Source organism: Pelmatolapia mariae, linkage group LG13, assembly GCF_036321145.2.
Source record: "Pelmatolapia mariae isolate MD_Pm_ZW linkage group LG13, Pm_UMD_F_2, whole genome shotgun sequence".
NCBI classification, from domain to species: Eukaryota; Metazoa; Chordata; class Actinopteri; order Cichliformes; family Cichlidae; genus Pelmatolapia; species Pelmatolapia mariae.
The window spans coordinates 13606432-13625616 of record NC_086238.1 but is presented as its reverse complement, the minus strand read 5'-3'; the positions used below and the strand labels follow the sequence as shown (position 1 = coordinate 13625616).

Sequence of the window (19185 nt, the reverse complement as noted above, 5' to 3'; positions counted from 1 at the left end):
TTAAAAAGCACTTAGCAATCACTCACTGTCTTAAATAATTTGACCTTCTTCTAGTCGTGTCTGCCAGTTAACAAAAATAATGATGATGAATGTACATGAGAGATGTGATCATGAGTTTATGAAAGATGATGAAGTATTAACGTTACTTATATGGGTTGTTTTGGGGGTTTTTGTTTTACATTAATTGCAATTTTTTCTAAAATATAAGTACTTTTTACAAATTAGCATAAAGTTTCTGAATCTCCTTTATGTCAGCTGTGTGACTCAGATAACCAGAGTTCCCAATGATGGGATGAATAACGGTTACTATGGCCACAGCATGGCTTCAGTTTCTAGTAATGAAAACTCTCAGAGGGAGGAATGCTGATGCTGATTCAGTATGCATGGTTCGCCTCTCTTATAATCCAGCATTGGTTGAGATTGTATGAAACTCTAATAACAGATGAACTGTGTCAGCCATCACTTCAGAGTATTTCATGGAGGGATCGTCACTGCAAGACAGAGTTTATTCAGCTTTTCTGTGCTATTTATTTGTTGGCATAGTTCATACAGGGAAATAGAGTTATATAAATCCAGCCTTGACTTTGTCAGCGATTTTGCATCCAAAATAAATAAATAAATACCGACACACTAGCCATCTTCTGCTTCACATGTTCAAGGTGCTTCATACAGTCACTGTTTTACTGCCCCCCTCTTGAGCAGCATTTTGTGATCAGAGGTAAACATTGTTCCAGTTGTAATGGGCTCTTAGTGATGTCACTATGCGCTAATGCACCCCGTCATTTCTGATAGCTTCCCAGCTGGTACTAATATTTAAAAATGAAAATGTAGCATCTTAAAAGTTGTTATTCGTGCAGTATTTGGGGTTGTAGAACTTTGTAATTTAATTGTAATTTCTAGATGTGCTTTCTCTAAGAATGATCTGCAATTAGATTTTTGTTGTGGGAGAAAATGCGCAAAATCTGAAATCACAAGCAGTGTCCGAAGATGAATAATCGCAAACCCAACTGAAGGCTTTTACTGGAGGCTAGTAAATCAGAGCAGGTTTGGGAAGTCTGGGCTAGCTGTCGTGCCACAGTATTGATTCAGTAATCCGAAGCCATCTCCCAAGTGCTTCTGATTTATCTGTCACATTTCATTATGACTCCTGTGCTCTGAAACTCTTTCTCTTTAATACAATACTGCAGAGAGCATTTAACCATCTGATGTGTCGTGTGTATTGGCACAATGGATAAGACTCCCTGCAGTAGACTTTCACTAATTTGGTAGGGTGCGATTTCCTCATATTATTTTGTTAAGAGATCTCACGCTGATGCTGCTATTGACACTGGAGGGAGACTGTGAGTGAATTAACAATTCGAGATTAAAAAGCATGCTTATGGTGAATTGGGTCATTCTGTTGTAAAGGAACAGTGGTCTGTCATTTGAGTACTTTGCAGAGTGCTGCTACATTAAGGCATTAAAAAAGGAAAAGCAGCAGCCTCCTAAGGGAAATTGACAACATGGGTCATTTATTTAAGCAAGTGAAAATAACCTGTGTTTATGCTTATGGGCAAAAACAGGAAACTTGTAATATTTTCATGACACAACAGTGCAAATAACCCGGATACCAGAGAGCACAAATTTGTGTTGGCATTCATTTTCTTCAACCACAACAGAAATCTGTGATAACGCTCAACAATATAGTACATAAAAATGTGAGTGGTTACTTAGGAAAGAGCGATCAATAATAACAGTTTAAATAGTATTGGTGTTGGTGAGGAGTGACTGAATCTTGTACTGTAATTATTGGACAGCAAACTGGAAAATACTGAGCTGATTTTCTATTAATGGATAAGCAGGTACTGATTCATTCATACATCTCTTGGAATTGAAATAAGTAGCTCCCAAAGAAACTGCTCATTACTCATTACTTGAATCATTTTTGTGCTTTCTCTAGGTAGTACCTCACCTCGCTTTACCTGAGCATGACATAAGCTTTTTCCCTAAAAGTTACATCATAGTATCATACTAACACAACCACCCATCCACCTGCAAACCTGGTATATTCTTCTTCTTTTTTTAAGAAGGAACCATCTCTCGGCTGTCTTTTAACCTATAAAGCTCTTATACACATTGCATTGTGTGTGTACCATGAGTCAGCAGTGCCTTACTTAATTTAGCCAGATGTTAGCCTGCTAGTGAATATGCTAACCTAAGGCAGGGATCTGCCAAACATCAGCATGTTAGTACTGCCATTGTTGGCTTGAGGTTAGCTGCTTTAGCACAGCTTTGACACTGCAGCAATCCAAAACTTGTTTTCCTAAAAAAATTAATTAAAAAGAAAACAAAATTGCTTAAAACCCCTAAAGCTATTGTAGGCTATGGCGCTGATGTCCACAGATGATGCAGAATGCATTTATGGCAGTTGCAAAATCAAAAGATATTCTCTCTGGACCTTTAGATAACTAAAAATATGTTTTGTGTAACTTCTTCAGTCTATAGCCAAGGCTAATCACCGTGCTATTTGTGACTGATTAGAAGTGATAGATTTGGTATGAAAAAGAAATAAATATATAATATATAGATATAATTCAATATAATACTTCACACACATATATATACACACATCACATGCTATTATTTACTGTTTGTTTATTTATATTATTAGAAGTGAATGGTTCTTCTAAGGCCATTTCTTTTCCATGGCATCTATGTTGGTTGTCATAGTGAGAGCTTAGGAGTGTCCAGGTATGTTAACAGGCATACCAGAGTAAGATCTTCAGCCCCATTTTCCCTCGTCATGTTTTTTAGCAGTCTCTACTAATGTTCGAAGACAGTGTATCATATGGAATATCATATTTTTGACCCTATTTCTAAGGATTTAACATTGATTGCTAGCATCACAATTAAAAGTATAAACTAGTATAAACTAATTAATTAAACTAATATCAAATGTAGATGTTTTCTCAACCTTTTTACAGTCACAGCTGAAATGTGATAAGAAGCCCACAAGCTGCCTCGGTGTAGGATTTTAAATGGAAGACAGACTGACAAGTTTACCATTTACAATCCTGACACAAGCAAGATATCATTGCGGTCTTGCAGAGTGTACATATATAGCTGAGAGTAACATCTGATGCAATATTGCATCATTACCTACAGGTGACAATCTGATCAAATCCGCAGGACATTTTGCCATGTAACTTCTTTTTTTTCCTTTTTACTGTGCACTTGCTGTGGTGCCATTGTGATGCAGAACTCTGCCACTGCACCAAAAAGCATCAGTGACAGATGAGTTGAGGATGTGCAGCAATGCTGGCAGGCTAACCATGCTCTGGATCAATGACTGTAGAAAACATTGCTCTGGATGTGACATCAGTGTTGTATGTTGGTTGCCAGTGGTGAAAAGGATAGTTTGAAATGTGATTTAAAAAGGCAGGCTGTGACATGCACAGTGTCCAGAAATTCTACTCAGATCTGGATGGATGTGGTTTAAATCTGACTTGTAAATTAAGTCCATATATTTCTAACTCGATAAGCCAAACAACAATGGGCACTGACTTAGGAGTTACTTCTATTTAAGCTTGTTATTGTCTGAAGGAAGGAAAGCTTGATTCCAGTGTCACTCAAGGAAAAATAGACGCTACCTACTGAGCTATCCCTGCCCCAATATTGGCACTTAATAATTTTCTGGTGAATTCCAATAGCAAGGTGACTTGCTGTAAGTGTGATAAGCCAAAATCATGTCAAAAATATGTGTCACTTTGTTGACTTACATGACTTGCATGGCCGGCTACTATTATTAAGTTATGATCGACTATAAAGAGAATCACTGCAATTCAGTTTCTATCATGCTGTGAAGGACAGAGAACTGTGGACAAGCTGACAATTGGACAAAAGTGAGAGTGATAATTTCTGAATCTCTTTGTATGTTACATAACAGTGCTCCTTACACTGTGGCACTGAATTACCACAATGCTCCATGGAAACATGCAGTCAGTGAAAGCAAATGTCTGCTGTCTTATTTTGATGTCCATCACTGAAATGTCACATCCTGAATCTGCCAAGTATTCATGCTGCCACTTGAAAATAAATCCAAATAAATATATTTTATATAGCCTAATGAACATGATCAAAATTTAGGTTTTGACATCCCTGAAGTTCTTTTTCACTTCTTGTGGCACTGTACTCTAAATTGTTCATGGTTAAAAAGGATTCATTCAGTTATTCTCATTCTCATTGACATACATCTCCAATAACTGTTAATTTTCCTAAAATAATATACAAAATATATATAATATATATTGCAAGAAAAATGTCACCTTCTTCAGACAAAAAATACTTTGTCTAAAACTTTCACTATTAGTAATGCATATTATTTTATTAACCTTGTTCATAACTTTCTATAGAAGAAATGAACAAACCGCACGCAGGAATTTTGTCCTTGCATTCAGGTTAGATTTTCCGCTTTATCAACATTATCGCACACATGGCAATACACACTGTATTGTTGTGATGCTGCGTCTAAGTGTACAGTGTTTGCTGCCCTAGATCACAGTATACCGTGTAAGTTTAAAAGCAGCATCCATTACAGCTACATGAGGACACTTGCCATACCCTGCAGAGGGACTGCCAGTGAGAGCAGCTAAAGAAGCCCCTTGAGAAAAAAATTGGATTTTGCCTCCACTTTACCACATAGACAGTGTTTTTGAGTGACAGACTCATTTGCCAGGTTTTGTGGGTGGATGTTTATGCAAATGCCTCTCCTCTGTGGGCTGAAATAGCTATCCAGTGACAGGCCAAAACTAACTGGGTTGAAATGCAGAAGCATGCAACTGAGAGGCTGAAAGCAGTGCATAATTCCCATTAAAATCTCTGGCACCATACAACAAGGGCTTGATAAAAATTTACCATATTAAGCCAGCCCACACAAAAGTTAGAATATGATTTGGTTTTTTTTAAAATGTTTAAGACATTTCACAATGTTTACTTGCAATAAGAACTTCAAAGACATGCCCTCGCCTCACAACTGCAGGGCAAAGCCGCAACAGACTCATGTGAATGTTGTTCATGTTTTCTTAGAAAGATGAATAGGGCAGTTGCCGAGGCTCTGTAGCAGTCTAAATTAAGTTGTCATATGATAATCCAAATTGCTGTTGTCCAAATTTGTTTTTACAATGTACTGAATTGCTCCAATTTGCTGTGAGACAAAGATACCAAACCTTCATTTTGCACGGCGTTCTAGTTACATAAAATAAAATCAAGTACACAGCGTTACCTTTGCTCCACTGAAAGTGACTACAGGAATATTTTATTTTCCTATAGCAGGAAATCAGAATCATTGTACTGAATTAAACACAAGATGGCAATAAACAAATCTTATTTATATCACAGAAACACGAGACAGACGTCCTCTTTTACAGATATTCATTACTTGCTATGTTTGCATTCATAAAGAAGCCTTTTCAAAGGAAAGAAGATCATAATAGTGTGTAGTCCTTTGATTTTGGTCCACTTATTATTACTCATAAATTGCAAAATAGAGACTTGATACACTGTGATGTCAAGCAAGACCTGATTACAAATGGAAATGTTTCCATGATAAATATGTGTTGTGTGGAGATGAAAAACTGCAGTAGCTTACTGTTTGGAGGCTTTGACAAAGAGCTGTATCAGCTTCAGCCATGCGCACACTGTGGCAAAAGTCATGCAACAGCAGTGTACTGCAAGATGGGATTTAAAATGAATTCTTTGGAGTGGAACACTGAAAAGATCTTTGATGAAGTTTGCCTTACCTAAAACCTACGCATTTCAGTTTTTCACAGGCTTTTGCAGTGACAGACTCTAACAGCTGAAAACCTCTGATACTTGCTGTTGCTTCAGTGTTTCCAATACGGTGATTTTAGAGCACACATCTTAAATTATGCATAAATACTTAAAACATTTACTTTTAAATTGATGGACATGATGCTAATTGATGGAAGCATGAACAGCATGAAACTGAAATATTGGTGTCTGGCTTAAGTGGTGACGTCAATGGTGCACCAAACCAGCCTCAGTTCAGCATTTTCACAGCCTACAACGTAGCTGAGGTTTATATTTGTTACTTTGCGTTATTTTTATTTAATAGGAAAGCTCAAAGAGTTGAATGGGAACTTGAATTCTAAACAGGCAAATGTGTGACATTTCAAGAAGAATTTATGAGTAGTTGTGGGAGCTGGTGCAGCGTGGATATACGAGCACACAAATGTTCCACCGTTTGGAATTCATAGCAAGGAGCAAGTTTACAGGTGGGATACACACACTAATAAATCAGACATGCACGTTTCTTCATTTCTTATGCAGAATTTTGCTAGTGAAACACTGCAGATTTGAGGGGGTGTGGCTGCCAAACATTAGAGAATTAGACAGGCTACGACACTGCATGAGCCATTACTCTGATTACAATTCCTGCTGCAATATGGCTTTATTATAGGCAACAACTGTTTCTCGCAAATTTAATTGCAGTGGTGTCCATTGCTGGCTGTAAAGTTGAAAAGGGGAAGCTGTCATTTACATGATATTGCAAAGAGGTTGGAGATTAACCCTCGGTAGATGCACAATTTGGACCTGTTTGGACAAATTTAAGGAACTTAGCTTCCAAGTGTAATTTTGTAATGTGTTACACTGTATGTTACATGCGATTTTTTGAAGCACTTTGAATTGTTGCTACTCAGTAGTTTAGTTCACAGGAAAATATTGTCAGGTTTTATATTTCAGTTTTTTGTGAATTTTCTTTCTTTTTTTTACATTTGAAGAAATATAAATGTAGCCAATAAATATGATGTATTTAGATAAAAACGCCATTTGTCAAAAATACCAAGCTATATATATAGAAAGCAAGTTGTACAATGAAACAGCGTGCAACCAGCTGCAAAATTAACTAATAATATAATGTATTATATTATAAAGCTCATAAAGGCAATATTCTTTTACTTGTATTTTAGTTTTAATGCATACATGTTACACATTTTTTTTATACTACTATTTTTTTTTTGCTTTTTTTATTGCTTTTTTTTTCTTTGCTTTTTTTTCCTTTTTTTCGTTTGTTTGCTTTTTTTTTTTTTTTGCATGTTACACATTAATACATATTAATCATGAGATAATTTGCGGTGTGGTTTTTTTTTGGGAGGGGGGGGGGTTTGTATATGAGGGTATGTTCTTGCTGTGTAATGTTTTCTAGACATAATGCAATAAATCATATCCTCACTTTTTAAATTGTATTTCAGGTTTTCCTGGATTTACTGTATAGCAGTGCTTCCTGACGTCAGAGCAGTTTTGACAACACAAAGCTTTAATTTACTCTGCCGCAGTTGGCAGTGCACAGTCTGGGCATATAGAGGAGGAGTTATCAGTCTGACTCCCAATTGTCATGCTGCCGAAAAAGAAGCTCAAGACTGAGATCACCAATCCATGTCAAATGAACAACAATATTCACAGCTGGTCTGCATCCACCTCGCTGCCAGGTTATCATATCTAGAATCTCAGCCCGGCCTACAGCGTATGGTTAATATAAAGTAGCTCCAGTTATAAAGAAAACTGTCAGGAAGATTCATTGAAAGCACAATCATTAGCGCTAATTAACTCAAAAGTAGCTTCTACAGCTAAATTATGTGTGTTAACTGTGAAAACGTGTGTGGATCATGTTTGAATCTCCTATTGCAAGAAGTGAATGGAAAAAATGTGTTTTTTATACTCTTAATAAAGTAATTATGACTGTGCTATTTGGTATTATTTATCACTCAATGACATTAGGGTCAGCCTCGTATGTTGGACCTTATACTTTATCATCAAATTGTACTCCATGTAAAATAGAGACTTTTGTGTTTCCAAAGAGCTCATTTGCATCCATGCGTGACGGTTTGAGTGGTTTAAGAAGACCTTTAGATGTAACAACAGTTTTTGTGGTTCTGCCATCGTGTAAAATGACTTAACAGTCCCCATAGAGCCTCATGAACTTTTATATCTGGAAGTAGCCACCACCTGGACGATTTAAGCAATGTAAAGTTTATATATGTATATTTAAGTGCCACGCACAGAGGGGAGCTGCTCAGTCACCTCCAAACTCCATTATCTATGCCTGGGAATCCCAGACTCGTGGATCCTGAAGTAATTTTGGGTATAATGTCTGACCACATTTTATTAGTTTCCCGTGTGTTTCACAAAACCGACTGAAATTGACCCAAAGCTGTGTAACTGATTAGAGCATAAAATGTAATCATTCCACACCCAGCATTATCTCTTCTTTTTTGAATAGGCAAAATTTAATAGACAGTTAATGGACAAAGAAGATGGCTGGCTCTTTCATAGTAATTCTTCAGGGTCCTGCGGTCTATCACGCTTTTTGTGTTGACCTTGTCAATCCATGACAACTTTCTTTTAGTATTTCTATGCCCACTTAACTACATTAGTAAGAGGGATGCTGAAGAATTGGAACAGCAGACACATGTAAAAAAAAAAAGAGAGAGAGCGAGAGAGAGAAAAGGACACAATACAGTTTCTAAAAATTACAACTGGCACAGGCTGGAACTCGGAAAAAATCCTAAAAGGTGCAGTAATTGAGCCCAGAATTTCAGGGGGAATTGGCACATGAAATATTTGAGACAAATAATGCATGTCTCAGATAAAAACAGATTCTGTGCTGTTGATCTGAGCTCTCTCCTTCACTGAATTGGAACTAAAATGGCCTCCAAGTGTACTGAACAATGGGGGTGAGCATAATGCAGTGTGACTACTGAGTGACTTGACTGAGATCCAAAGTGAATAAAAGGCCTCACTATGTGAGCCAGCGAGGCTGAGCTGCTGCAGTGCTCAGGACTTTGGCGGGTGACAGTGCGTTATAACGCTTCACACACATTTCATTTGCCAATAAATCCTATTGCCATTTCCCACATTGCACGCGGCCTGTGTCATCAAAAGTTGTAATCATCAAATAAGCATTTGTATATAGTCTTAAAGAGTTTTTTTTCCCTCTGAAATGTAAAACCCCTGTCCTTCGACTTAAATTATCCTTTGTAAAGAGCAGCCTGAAAACGCATCTAAAGGATTTATGTAGTTTATTCATATTGTATATTGCATGAAAGAATCAACTCAATGTTCATATGTTGAAAAAAAGAGAATCAAGACATTTCTAACCTACTTATTGTGATTGCAATGAATCTGAAGGCCTAGTTTGTGTGGACTCATTAAATATTAATCGAAATCTTCGACACGAGATTCATTTTTTTGTGTTGCATTATCAAGTTTGAAACTAATTATTAACCCTTATCTGCATAAAGCTTCTTATTGCCACAGTCACATTTGTCAGATTTATTCGCTATTACCTAAAATTCAATCACGCCACAGAAAAAGGAGGCAGGGCAAGAGGAGTAAGACGAACTAACATATCTGGCAGATTATCTGACAAATCGAAACCGTGTTTGGATGAGAAAAGTCAGATTTCCCCTTTCATTTCTAAATGATGACTGTGTAACGCTACAGTGCGTTTTAGTGACAGTGATTTAAGGAAGAAAGGGGTTTTTTGTAGAGTTGTTTTGTTTCCATGTAACAGTGAGGCATTTTGACATAAACATGACAAAGCACATCCCTCTCAGACAGTGACACCCCTTGACCCTGACCCTTGAAAACTGGCAACTTTAAACCAAATGAGGGAAGAGAATAATATATCTGTCCTCAGCCAAAGATCAGACAAGACAACGCCATGTGACCGCGTTTGTGAAGCCAAGTGAAACTTGGTTTCTTTGAACAGAGCCGCTTGCATGGAAGTACCAGTTTTTGCAGAGAACGTGGCTGAAAAGTCGGGGGGGGGGGGACGACAACCTGGGTAAGAAAATAGTCTTAAAATGTTGCGCTGTTCTGGCTGTCTGGTTGCTGAAAGCCTCTTTTTGCACATGCTTTAAATTTGTGACAGAATAGAAGGTGTGAGACATTTTCTGCCAAGGTTTTACTTAAAGCAGTTTTATATTTGTGTGCTCTGAAATTCAGAGTCACATTAGCTGGAGTCACTCTCGACTATTCATTGGGCTGATAACGGAAAAAAAAAACATCCAGGAAATCACAAAGAGGGAACACAGTCAGTTGCTTATTCACCTATGAGCAACTCGGAGCCTTGAGCCGACTTAATTTTGATTGTGTGGAAGGTGTTAGGAATCCCACAAAAAAAAAAAAAAAACAGACCCCAAAATGAAATCTGTCATGCTGTGAGTGCTACTGCACCACTGTGCTGCCTTTTACAACTTTTATTCATGCAACGGGAGAATGTGATAAAAATAAAACTGCATAAATGAGTCATCAGAGTAGTACATCTGGATTTCATTGTTATTGCCGGGGCTTTCAAAATGTCACCGAATGGGATTTGCTTTTTTTCCCCTGAATAATCACCTTAAATAATCAAGAGCATCAACTTTCAAATTGCTGTTACCCCCCAGTCTGTGCAAAACGCCAGTGGGGTATTTCTGTGGCATGGCTGGAGTACACAACCTCCGGCCCTGCTTTTCTTTGATGTGCTCCGAAGCCACCCGCTACCAGGAACTAAAGATCAAAGACACATGATTTTATCAAATAGAGCTCTTGTCGACTGTTTGTAATGCTTTATTCTTCATCAGGAATACCCACTCTGTCACCACGATGCCACAGGAGACGCAGTGCTCTTTTAAAACCCAGTGGTGATCTCCCCGTTATCCAGATGAAAACGGATTTATTCAAACCTCCCATCAACCAACCCTATAAATAGAAGCTTGTGGAAAATCTTCTGAGAGAGAGAGAAAAAAAATAATCTGTGCTCTTAAGCTGTTATTAACATGCTGATAGAAAAATGTCAAATGTTATTTTAGAGCAGGGAATTTTCTGTGAAAAGAAGCATAATGCTTCCCGGTAATATTTATGACACAAATGTAAGATTTACTAAATGATGAAATTACCTGACAAAATACACAGCTGAGTCATACTTACTGTTGTTACTCCACATGCTATTTGACTGTGTGTGTGGGGGGCTGGATTGTAATGGTAATTTTCTTCAGATGGTGTATGCATTATGGCTTAAGGGCTCTAGAGAAGCAGTAGCTGAACAATTCTCGAAATGGGTTTGTCCTCCAACTTGACGGAGGTTAGCCACCTTAAAAATCACATGGAAATCTAGAGCGAGAGTAATTCTTACGAAAGCCATATACATATCTTGAACACTGTGGTGCTGATGCATCTTACGATAAAGAAATTCCACATATGTGCGTTTGAAAAACGTGCCTGGAAATGTGACGTGGCACATAGCAGCGCTCATCTCCAGTCAACTGAACAGCTGAACTACTGCAATCAATATTTATCTCTTCTTTGTGATAAGATAACTGCCACCTGTTATCCAGGGTGTTATTATAGCAACTGTTACTTTGGTAAGTGCCACAGGGAACTAGCTCCATAACATTCCTGCAATCATTATTTCCCCACCTCCCCCCCCAAAAAAGGTTGATTCATTATTTTTGGTTCATTGTGCCTTGATGAACACCCCTCCCTTCCCTGAAGTATGTAGTGTATTCCTCAAGGTGGGACGGTTCTCTGCTATCTGTTAAAATGCAAGCAGCTATGTGAGAATGGCTTTCTTTGCAGTATGTGAGAAAAAAAACACAACAACAAAAGAAAAAAGAAAAACTCCCCCTACTAAGTGATAACACGAATACACAGAGAAATAACAGCCCTTATCATAAATAATAATTCGCTTATCTACTTTTCAATGTGTGTGGATGAATAGGTGGTTTGTGCATGCATGGGTGCTTGATGCATGTATGCACATTAGTGAATTACATGTCAACTGAAAATGCCGTCTTTCCTCTGTATATTGTTATTGCTCAGTTCCAACAAACAGTGAAAACACGTTGCATTGCTCTATGGCAGCACTGCAAAAGTAGCATCCCTCTAGAACAGCTTTGAAAGAAAATAAGAAAAAGCTATTTTTTAAATTAAATAACCTAAATACATTCCCGTATTTTCTGCAAAGCTAAACAATCCTAAACTCTTACGTCTCATCCACAAGCTTTATGTGTTGCATTGCTTGAGCATTGTGTTCCAATTGGACACTGCTGCATCTATGATCCCAATCGTTCCATTTGCCATACAGGTTGCATGCCAATAAAAATGAAGGATGTGTCCGTATTGACTGCTGCTGGTCTTTGTATGGATGACACTGACATAAATGTATATACACACAAAAAAATTATCTTTGGATTTGCAGCCATTTTAACTCTGCTTATGTGTACAAAAACAGCCATTTTAAAATTCACAGCAATGATAGTGCATTTTGAATTCAGTCCAACCAAATGAAAGACCCCCTTTTTAGATGGTTTGGTTTGTGCTGGTGTGGTCTTTACTACACCCAACTCCCCCGGCAGCTTTTTTCCCCTTTTATTCCTTCATCTTCTTCTTTTATTTTCATCTTGAAGTTGACTCATTTCTGAGCCAACTACACTAGATATATCTATGTGTGCTCTTTGTTTCATGGGCCATCACACTTCAAACATGCAATTAGGGCAGAGGTAGGAGTGACTGACGTGCACATTTATTTGACATGATTGCTATCTTCTCTATGCATACTTAATTCCATCTACAACTATTTCAGCATAAAGAAGAAAGATGACAGGATACTCACCTTCTTTAGGAGGCCGTTTAACTTCTGCGGTCAGATTGCAGATCTGCCCGGCTTGTAGTTGGGGTGACAAGCAACCCTCCGTTTGTGGATTCAAGGGTAAAACCACGTTGTTGAGCATGAGCATGCTCTCTGATTCTCCATCGCCTAAATGCTGAGGACATGTGCATTTCGTGTACACAATCCCACATGTCTCCACTGTCCCTTTTTCTAATTTCAGGCAGTTTTCCAGCCATGTACAAAGCACTTGACATCCAAATTGGCTAGGGCTGGCCTTGTTCAACACTAGAAACTCCACAATAGACTTCTCCTCCTCATCCAGCTTCTGTGGCGTCAATCCATTGTAATCATAAGGGAAAACTCTCCGTAGCTGAACAAAATTCTTGTCATACAGTAAAAATACGTAAATATTCTTTGAATCGCACAAATACACTATAGACTCGTTGACTCTCAGCAGTTCATTGATCTTTTCATGTGAGTAATGGTCAAACTGATAAGCAAGCAAAGAGTATTCAGAGCAGCTCAAGTCTCGCTTGTATAGCTTCAGGTAGATGCTGTATTTGGTAGGGTCAGGGTTCTCCAGCGTCCATGTACAGTTTGTATAGTTCTTGGGAAACATTTCAGTCACTGAATATGATCCATAAATGACCCCCTTGACCAGAGTGGAACACCAATAATCTTGGGCACCAGTTAATCCAAACATAACCAGAAGATAGGTGGAAAATATATAAATCAACAGGTTTCGAACAGCCTTCATCCTATGTCATTTGGCCTGCAGGGAGAGATGAAGAGGATTACACAAAGGGGTGTTAAAGCAGGGCACACAAACACATGATAGATTATCACTACCAAGTCTGACTAACGAGCTTACATAGTTCTTATTACATCCTGTCATGATAAGAAGGGGGGGGGGGGGGGGGGGGGGCAAAAAGACACACAGGTAAACCCCAGCAACATGTGTTTTGCATCTCCATCCTTCATCACTATACTTTGTGCAAACATTGCCACCTTGTGGTTGCTTCGGCTATTATTTATTTATTTATTTTTATTTAGGGAGGTGGGTGCAATAATGTGAGTCATTTAGACGTTATTAATTGGGTCGTATTCGGTACGGCACAATCCCCGGAGATATACAAATGTAGCTATTTAGAAAATCTGGCGACAAAAAGGAAGAAACGGCGAAAGTGGCAGCCTTTGTAAGTCAGCGCAGTACACGCGAGTTGTGGAAAATGTGCAACTGCTCATTTTACGCAGTAACCAGTATCTTTGCACATGAAGCTATGTTCTCTATGAATGTTTGCTCACAGGACAGTTAGATAATATGAGGAAGACAAACTGACGTTATATATTTTTTTTATTATTTATTTGGGGTTTTTTTTCCTGGCGTGTGCTCGGTCACTGCGCGCTGTCGCCTCTTCCACACCACCTGCATGTCTCTGAATTTCAGGGCTTGACATATTTGACAATGCAATTTGATAAAGAGACAGTGTGTGTGTGTGTGTGTGTGTGTGTGTGTGTGTGTGTGTGTGTGTGTGTGTGTGTGTGTGTGTGTGTGTGTTGTATGTCTGAGCTTGCATGTGTGCGTGTGCGGATCTACATGTGTGTGTGTGTGTGTGGGAGAGAGAGAGAGAGAGAGAGAGAGAGAATGCAATGCGATGTCCTGATTGCTTTAATCCTACAGGCAATGCAGCTGTGAGCAGTGTCACAGCAGAATGCGCGCGAGGGTGTGTGTATGTGTGTGCCTGTGTGTCTGTGTATGCGCGCGTGTGTCTCGAACTGTGTGTTGCGTGTGTGTCTGTGTAGGCGTTCAAATCGCAAGTAGGCTAGAGATGGGCTACCAGTTTTCACATAATAGATCCATTTGCGCATATGTCTTCAACTTCTTTCTCTTTGAATCGTGAATCACGCCCGTCACATTACCCCAGAATTATATGTGCGTTATATAAGGATTTGTGGAAGCGGTGCTGAGTTGGATCAGCTTTCTGCCGCGATAAATTCACATGATTTCACGTCCTTCCACAAGATTCACGACCAGGGCTAGACGAGAAAAATAAAATCAGTATTCTGGAGACGAGAAATCGGTCAAGAGACGCTGATTTTATTGCCGGGCTTCTAAGAGCAATTTAGACTCGAGAGGAAATCTGAATATAGAGACACGTCGGCCACGGGCTACATCTCATGCAGTGTCACTTCGAGGCTCGGCACTTTAAAGTGATTTTTGCCTCTTAAGAGAGAGATCAGCTCTTAAAATTCCTCTGTTAAGCACCCTGGACTAATGTGAGCGGATGAACGCTCCAAAACCATCGTGATGAATATACGGGGCAAATGTTTGAGAGAGGGAGGCTAAACTTTAACTGACAGATGACATATGGAAATTGCCATTGCACTTGCTCGAAGACCTTCATCTCATAATAATAATAATAATAATAATAATAATAATAATAATAATAATAATAATAATAATAATAATAATAATAATATCTTACCTTACACTGCGGAAGCTATGGCTATTTTTTCCACATACTTGACCACATCCTTTATAAATAAATTCTGCAGCCCTCCAGTGAATCAATACTCCCCATTCCCGACAATAGAAGTCCGGCGCAACAAGATGGTTCAATGGACGAAAATAAAATGCGTTACACTCCGGTCTGCCCGCACATATCCCCCCGTCTCCTTCTTCTGGGTTTTTCCCATCAAAACGGAGCGCAACAACACACGACAGCCACCGAGAAAAAGAGAGAGAGAGGAGAAGAAGAAGAAGAAGAAGAAGAAGAAGGGAGAAAGACCAGGAGAGACAGAGGGGAAGAAATTCTTGGAGTGACGACGAGAGCAATTCTTACAGTATTTACCATAAATTAATTCGGCAGACTCCACGTCTCTATTTCCCACTGAAATGTTTTCTCCATCAAGTCGCGCACCGACCCCCCCTCTCCGCAAAAAAGGGGGTGAATAGGGAAAAGAAAAAGAAAAAAAGATCCGTAGTGGGTGGATGTGAGATGTTGGGGGGTCAGTGAGTTACAACACAGAGAGAAATAGACGCGCTTTGCTTGGTGCTTGCAGAGCTCCAGGAGCAGGCTGCAATATCACGTCACACTCAGCCGCTAAGATAAAGCACGTACGTACGCTTCTTACTGCCGCTGCGTCTGGCACCGCCACCACTTTCTTCCCTGCCCTCCTCCTCCTCCTCCCCTCTTTCTTTCCTTCTTTCTTTCCTTCTTTTTTCTCTCTCTTTTTCCCCTCATACAGCCTCCCTTTAATTCGAGTCAAAAGGGTTTCCCCCCCTGAACTGGACCCTCTCAGTTGTGCTTCAGACAATACTGCGCTTTGCTGCTGCGCCCTTCTCCAATCAGGAATATTTCACGGATTTTTTTTTTGTTACATTTTTTTTCTGGATAAGAGGAGGGTGTGAGAATAACGTGATCATAAATGCTACTTGAGCGCTCTATCAGTGGGACTTGAGAGCTCGCTGGTGTGTTTGGTAATTTTCCCTTCTCTCCTGATGGGTGACAGCCGCTGTTTTGATTTCTTCACAGTTTGTCGATGTGCAGCACCCTGCACGTCCTCCTGCTCGCCCGAATTCGCGCTGCTGGAAGAACAAATGCTTATGGGGCAACTTGTGCCGTCTGTGGAAAGTTGTTCCGGGGTGTCTTCACCTTACAGGTGCAACTTTAAAGCTGCTGTTTTTCTTTCACTATATTCTGCTTTCTCGGGGGAGTGCTTGCACAGACCGCCTTAATGCTTTCCCTGAACTCTTTCAAACGTTTTTTTTTTTCTTACAGTCTAAATGTGCATTCATTCAATCATCAGTAGTGAACTAAATGCTCCAGGCTTCATCAGCTGGCCGCTGACAATGAGGCTCAAATGGTTCTGCAATAGTCTTCATCTCCCACTGGCCGAATTCATGGGAAGAATGGAATTGTAATGGAATGGGGATAGGGAGCTTCAGAGTGATCCAAATCACCTGCTGATCACACCGCCCCTCCAAATGAAGGTGGAGGAGGGGTTTTGTTTTCATATGTGACTTTTCTTTATCAGCATCCCATACAAAGGCTAAGCACAGACCTGATCATGTGCTTAAAAGAAAATGTATGGTAAAGGAATGGCTGTCTTTGTTTTAGCCATGCCACGGGCTGGATAGTTGTCCAGGGTCTACTCCGCCTCTCGCCCAATGCCAGCTGGGATAGGCTCCAGCCAACCACCACTCTCCACAGGACACAAGCGGGTAGAGCTTGGATGGATGGAGAAATGATTGTGCATGACTTTCACATAGCTTGGAGCTCAATTCATTTGCATATTTGGGTTATTTGCATATTCAAAAAGGATGACATTCAATTGGTAAGTCCAGACAGAAACAACTGTTTGGTGTAGTTTTATTTTGTGATTTCTTTTTTCTTGGAGAGTTTGGTCAGCTGCTCTAATCATTTTACTGCGAATAGTTAACTCTCATTAGCCTGGCCATCTCTTTCAGGCCTTGACTGAATGCGTTCCATCTGAGCAGATGCTGCATGAAGAGGCTTTTTGTTTATTTATTTCCAGGAAGTTTCAATCTGAAGTGTTTCTAAGCCAGCCTTTCCAAAAGAATGCTACAGAACCACACAGAGCAGCAGCGTTGTGAGAATCTGAAAGAACTTGTTTGTATCTCCAACATCCTATCCCACACAGCGTTTACAACATTGTTAATCAGTTGCCAAACTTATAAAGGAGCTTGGAGTCCTGTTGGTTTCTGTGGCCTGTGACTGGAAGCTTTCTAATTCCAGTCTTCCCCAGGCAGCCAGTGGAACATCAGGGGTGACCTCGAGTCAGCCCACTTTCCACGGCCATAATGAAGACTTGGGTGTTTAGGGAGCTTTTGGCTCAGTACGCCAAGAGGTGGGAGAAATTCATGCAAAGCCTTATTGAACAATGAAAACACAATAAGTATCTCTCCACTGACTCACGAGGAGGCCAATTGCCAAGCTGCAGGAATGCAGCCATCGCTCTCCTCTGCAAGGACATTTCCAGAGTCCAGCTGGTATGCTGTGTGGTTGCATTGTTGTCACTGCAACAAGAAGAAAAGATTACATTTATTACATTTAAGATTACATTCATGAGGAATTGTGAGTCCAGAAATTGTGGCCCAAGTAAGCAGTCAGATCAAGAGTGAAAGGTTGTGCTGCACTGTGTGATAACAATGACAATGTGATATCTTGACATTCATTACAAAAAATTTATGTGTGTGTGTGTACATATATATATATATATATATATATATATATATATATATATATATATATATATATATATATATATATATATATATATATATATATATATATATATATATATACATATATATATATATATACATATACATATATATATATATATATATATATATATATACATGTGAAGCTTTGAATTTTCTTGAATTTTTCTTGAATTTTCTTTTTGAATGTCTTGGATTTGCATTCAGCAAGTGTAGTAGTTGCACAGCAGTTTATCCTCTGCTAGAATCTCCAAAACATTTGTGATATTTTTTTCATCTAATAGCAGTTGCGGAATCTGTCATATTATTCAGTCAACTCGAGTCTGTTTGAGCACATGGAATTTGAATTATTCATGACCCCGCATAAAGAATAGCCCTATTATCACCTGCTCCTGTTTGTGTGTGTGTGTGTGTGTGTGTGTTTGTGTGACTGAAATCTACACTAACACTTGTGTGCGTGCGCGTGTGCCGAACAGTATATCTCTGATATTATGGCTGCATTTCATTTCATGTCCGTTGCAAAATGCAGTGTGATAAACATTAGCCTTTTGATCATGTGATAATATCAGTTTATTGATGTGAATCAACTTTTATGATTAGCATGTGAGTGGATACAAATATATATATAAATTGAATCAGCGACAGAAAAATGTTTGGTTCCAGTTTTCAGTGTACCTACCAATTCATACAGTATAGTGCAGTGCATAAACATATGCAGGCATATAGGGTGAATTCTCTAGACACCAGTGAAATGTATTCAGACTTTCAGCTCAACTCAATCACGACGAGGGAGTCCATATGTTACTTCTGTCTGCACAGTGATAATGGGCTCCTCCCTGTAGGAATCTCAGCTGGATGACTTATTGGTAAACCCCAAATGAGCATATCTGAGGGAAGTTTTTCTTGAAGTGCTCCGTTCTTTTGTGCGTCCTCCTGTGCTGTTGTGGAAGAAGCTATTACACCATTTGTCATTACAGAAGTTGTGCATTTCTGTCAGATTCTGGAGTATTTTCTTTTGTTTTATTTCCACTGCTGTTTTCTGCACTGCTACATTTTCTTCCACAAATTGCCATGCAGAAGTGCTACAGCTAATCTTCTCCGTTACACACAGCTAGTTAGGTTTAATGATTGCTGTTACCAAAGATGTCACTCTGTTTTTGTTTTGTTTGTTTTTTTTTTTGCCACAAAAGTAGCATGGATATGAGAGCGGTAGGAGGATAACCACTTGAACACAGGCTGAAATATCTTAACTATTGAAATGTACTGACATTACTTGTCCTCCAGA

The 19185-nt window shown here is 39.2% G+C and overlaps 1 protein-coding gene across 4 annotated transcripts in view; it reads right to left on the bottom strand.

The window, feature by feature from the left end:
- Positions 1–17845, bottom strand: part of adgrb3 (adhesion G protein-coupled receptor B3) — a 115147-nt gene extending 97302 nt beyond the window's left edge. For 3 of the 4 annotated variants that reach the window (XM_063492293.1, XM_063492295.1, XM_063492294.1), the window contains exons 1-2: positions 15139–17845; positions 12656–13424 (exon numbers count right to left, since the gene is read on the bottom strand). In XM_063492293.1, the coding sequence (XP_063348363.1) occupies positions 12656–13409 (754 nt within the window). In that variant the 5' untranslated portion in view covers positions 13410–13424; positions 15139–17845. The remainder of the gene's footprint in view (positions 1–12655; positions 13425–15138) is intronic. The other variant, XM_063492296.1, reaches the window with a different exon arrangement.
- Between the last annotated feature and the right edge of the window lie 1340 nt (positions 17846–19185).